The sequence below is a fragment of the Leiobunum rupestre genome, chromosome 11 (assembly GCF_980474605.1).
Source record: "Leiobunum rupestre chromosome 11, qqLeiRupe1.1.hap1, whole genome shotgun sequence".
Lineage (NCBI taxonomy): Eukaryota > Metazoa > Arthropoda > Arachnida > Opiliones > Sclerosomatidae > Leiobunum > Leiobunum rupestre.
The window spans coordinates 30,928,639-30,933,059 of NC_143394.1; the positions used below are offsets into that span (position 1 = coordinate 30,928,639).

At 39.4% G+C, this 4,421-nt stretch overlaps 1 protein-coding gene across 1 annotated transcript; it reads right to left on the minus strand.

Moving 5' to 3' along the window:
- Window positions 1–1,418: 1,418 nt before the first annotated feature.
- Myd88 (myeloid differentiation primary response protein MyD88) lies at window positions 1,419–3,183 on the minus strand. The gene is made up of 4 exons (XM_090162739.1): window positions 2,995–3,183; window positions 2,418–2,905; window positions 2,111–2,356; window positions 1,419–2,044 (listed from the first exon to the last, which is right to left on the minus strand). The coding sequence occupies exons 2-4, from the start codon at window positions 2,898–2,900 to the stop codon at window positions 1,538–1,540; spliced, it is 1,236 nt and encodes a 411-aa protein (XP_090018865.1). The 5' UTR covers window positions 2,901–2,905; window positions 2,995–3,183; the 3' UTR covers window positions 1,419–1,537.
- Between the last annotated feature and the right edge of the window lie 1,238 nt (window positions 3,184–4,421).

A 4,421-nucleotide genomic window follows, 5' to 3' on the forward strand; every position in this document is an offset into this window, starting at 1 on the left:
TTTCAACTTCAGCTAGGACGCAATATCCTGTCGAGGGTGACGTCATAAAGATATCCAGGGGTTATGATAGACGACAGTCTCTCATAGGCGGCCCACATCGGCGGGTGTATCTCGACTTCTCGGAAGCGTCTCAGTATTTTGGGGCGGTTTCTGTGACTGGCTGAGGGGTAGACAGAGCAGTCCTTAGACTGCTCTGTCTACCCATCTCATTCACTCCAGGATGGATTATTCCAGCTCTTTCTATGGGTCGGCTACCTCCACTTTGCTTGCTAAGCTCGACAAGGTTCAAAATGCGACTCTCAAAGTCATCCTTGGGGTCCAGCCCTTAACGGCCATTAGCCTCATGGAGGTGGAAGCAGCGCTTCCTCCATTGCGCTTCAGACGCGATTTGTTGGACCTCCTCAACCTCGCTCCGTGCGGCGCGGCGGACACTCCTGCTTACTACACCTCCTTTTCTAGGGAAGGATTGTCTCCTCTCGAGACTTTGGAACATTGCTTCCCGGTGGGACGTTTACCGTTCCTGTTCAGGGTTTGGCTTTTGGCCTAAGCTGGCTCTTCAATACCTCCCATCGCCATTTCTCTATCAAGGGTTCACCGTCCTGGGAACCGCCCGCCGAGGCGATTATCTCGAATTGGCTCACTTCCGCTAAGGACAACAGTTCGGATATGCTGCGAAAACATTTCCTCGCGACGAAAAGGACGCTACAGGAATCTATACTGACGGCTCGTTGGCTGAGGACTCGGGTGTGGCTTTCGCGATCCCGGCTTTTAATGTCGGCGCGATGTGTCTTGTGGATTTCGGTCATCCCATAAATAGGATCAAACTCTTCGCTATTAAAATGGCTTTGTCTTACGCGTCGGTCAACCACCATTCACGACCTTTGTGATGGATATCAGTGGCCCATAACTCTCCTGTGATGTCCGGCTTATGTTGGAGTTCAGGGCAATGAAATGGCGGACCGTCTAGCGGGGGTTACTAAGCATATACACTCATCAAAGGTGAACTTACTTCCATCCTCGTGGAGCTAAAGGGCAATCTCATCAAGAGTGGTTGACCCCTAGAACACAATAGCCTCTTCTGAACGCAAAGCCTTTTCCTGGCTCTCAAGCCATTATGCGGATCAAATTAACGCGGCGGGATGACACGCTACTCGCGCGGCTCGGATGTGGCAGACTTCTTAATAGAGCGGGTCTCCATCACTTTAACGCGAATCCCACGTCTTCCTGCCCTCGGTGTGGAGCAGCAGTGGAAATATTACTTCTTGACGATTTCCTGAGAGGATGACTTATTGAAGCGTCTATTGTCATTTAAAATGACTGTACCAACAATTAAAATTTGCATTTTATAGAAATATAATCAGCTCATGTATAAATCATTCAATAAAAATGTACGATAAATTTTATATTAAACACAGGCCATAGCTTTAAAATATTTTATATACAATATTGTACGTTGTTTACACATAATTTCAAAAACAATTACGAGAATAAAATATTCTTGGTGTCAAATTTATGTCACAATACTTTTTAATGGAGGCTAGCTAGAATTATCGTTACGTGATTTGGATTTTGAGCGAGATTTGCTAGAGACTTTGGATATTATTGAGTTAAACAAGAGAGATAATTTGGAAGAGTTTGAATTGCTATAGTCAGAGTTATTATATCGAGATATTCCATTGGCACCACTGGAATTAGGTTCCGTAACAATAACAACTTGGCTTTGCGAGGATGGTAGTGCTGGTGGAGTTGAGGGTGGGGCAGAACTGTTTGTAATTTCAAGAATTCTTGGTGACTCCCTCAAAAAATTATTCAAATTATATGTTAAAGTGGGTGTGGATTCCCTTGTTACAGAGGAAACCATAACATTCCCACCCAAAGACTTTACTAATTTTCCCCAATTCCACTTCCAATATTGTTCAGATGGACGGCTGAAATCCACTTTAGAAAGGCAACTCAGCATAGATGGAATTGCACATGGCTTATACACGATTGGAATTATTTTATTGCTACGTTGATCTATTCCTAAGCCAGCCGCAAACTTCGCCTGTAGGAAAAACATTTTTGTTCAAAATGGTTCAATAACCAATTTCTTAGAAAGAAGTTCAATTACTTGAAATTCACATTCAGGAGACTGAAAAAATTCTGGTGACAAAATGACAAGAACATGTTTACACCTTTCTTCAATTAGACGGAGATAGGCGTCATATTGCAACACGCCCAACTGCAAGTCCCGATCTCTTATAAAAAGTTTTAGACCAACTTCGGGTGTTTCCAAACAGTCTGATATTTTTAATACAAAATCAAAATCACAGTCGGCGTAGCATACATATGCGTGATAATAATTGATAGTATTCACCTGTAAATTAAAATGATTGCTTTATAAATTATTAAATGTATATTATTGAAAAATTTCTTACATCATCATCTACAGTTAAAGGGTTTTCCATATCCGGAAGTAAGGGTTGAGAAACATTTGAGTTAACGGATGGCCTTGTAGAATTTTCAGTACTAGTTTCATTCTTGAGTCTCGTGCTCATCCACGATCTGACATTATCGTCAATTAAACATTTAACCTCATCTAGAACGTCAAAACGTTCTAATTCATCTAACACTTTGATTAAAGCCCCCACGGAACTACCCGCTTTAGATTCCCAAGCTTCAATAATTTCCTTGGTTGGGTCTTTGGATCTTTCAAAGTTACGAATATCAATGTATTCAAAACCCATTAACTCTGCTAGCCCTCTATAGTCCCTGGCTATATTCTTTGTATTGGTCAGTGCTTGCTGGACATTCAGGAGCTGAGACAGCTTAAGTCGAGTTGAAGTATTGATGGCTCTCATGGATATGGAATCATAATCTAGTTGGTCGGTTTCATCTTCTTTAAATTGTTCAGATTCCATGTTTACTTCAGCATATAAAGAACAATTTTTTTAGGCATCTAAATTACGATATTATTTACATACATGTTGTGAAAATAGTTCGTATGAAACCAACCTGTTGCTATGAGTTCTCGTAATAGATATCCGATGTTTCGTGGTATTTGGTATTAATAAAATTATACAACTTTAATCGTTATAAACATATAATAAAAGTATTTTAAATGATAAAATCGTTGATACTTATTTTAAAAAGCCTAAATAGGACGAAGGAAATAAGGTTCGACTTTCCATTTTCCCCTTAATAATGTGTTAATATAGAAATTTAGGCAACACGAAACTATTACGCCAGATCTTACGAAAGAGCGACATCTAGCTTATTGTTTTTATTATTTTGTAAATATTACCAGGAAACTATATAATTTCCTGATATTATGAATTATATATTTTTAAAATATTTTTTATTTAAAAGATTTTTTTAGGATTAATGCTCAAATTAAAAATTACTTGGTAGTTTTGAAATGGGTAATAGATGGAAGCACGCTAGCCAATCATCGCATTTTCCAAAAACATCGAAGCGAAAAACTCGAATCCGTTCATCTCATTGTGAGCGGATTTGTTATTATGAGCGAAAATGAGCGGTAAAATATCTTTTTAAAAGAGCGCAAAACAAAAATGAGAGGAGCGCCAATTTAACCGCTCAAAAAAAGAGCGGAAAGAGAGGGGCGAAAGTTTTACCGCTCAAAAAAAGAGCGGAAAGAGAGGAGCGAAAGTTTTACCGCTCAAAGAAGAGAGGAAAGAGAGGAGCAAAAATTTTACAGCTTAAAAAAGAGCGGAAAGAGAGGAGCGCCGATTTTACCGCACAAAAAAGAAGGGAAAGAGAGGAGCGAAAATTTTACCGCTTAAACTTCTGTCTTCTGTATGTCCGATTTCAAAATAATTAACAATGGTGACGAGGGTTTTCGATACGTGAAACTAGTACACGATAATCCCTATACAGTGGCGTAACTAAACTTACGGTCACCCGGGGTGGAAGACAAAACCTTACCCCCTCTCATACAATTAGTATTAATTAATGAATAATAATTTGAATGACTTCAAGTATTAATTAATTAATTGAAGAATTAATTCATTATTATGGCAAATGAACTACAAATATTATTTGCTGTGGTAATAAACATTGAAACTAAACATAAGACTTTTCTGAAAGTCTGAAAAACAAGGAATAAAAATGTCGTGATAATCTACGACCGACCATTCAAAACGCGCCCTCCGCTCTTATAAGTTTGCACCTGGGGCCCCTTTCGCCCTCCTGGTAGATACGCTACTGCCCCTACATACCTAGGGATTGCGTGTAGAAAGTAGATGAAGATGTAGTTAAAGCTACTTAAGTTAATTGTATGCTAGAAAAGAGCGGAGAGGGAAAGGAGCGCAAATATTAGCCGCTCAAAAAGAGCGAAGAGAGGAGCGAAAATTATACCGCTCAAAAAAGAGCTGAAAGAGAGGAGCGAAAATTATACCGCTCAAAAAATATCTGAAAGAGAG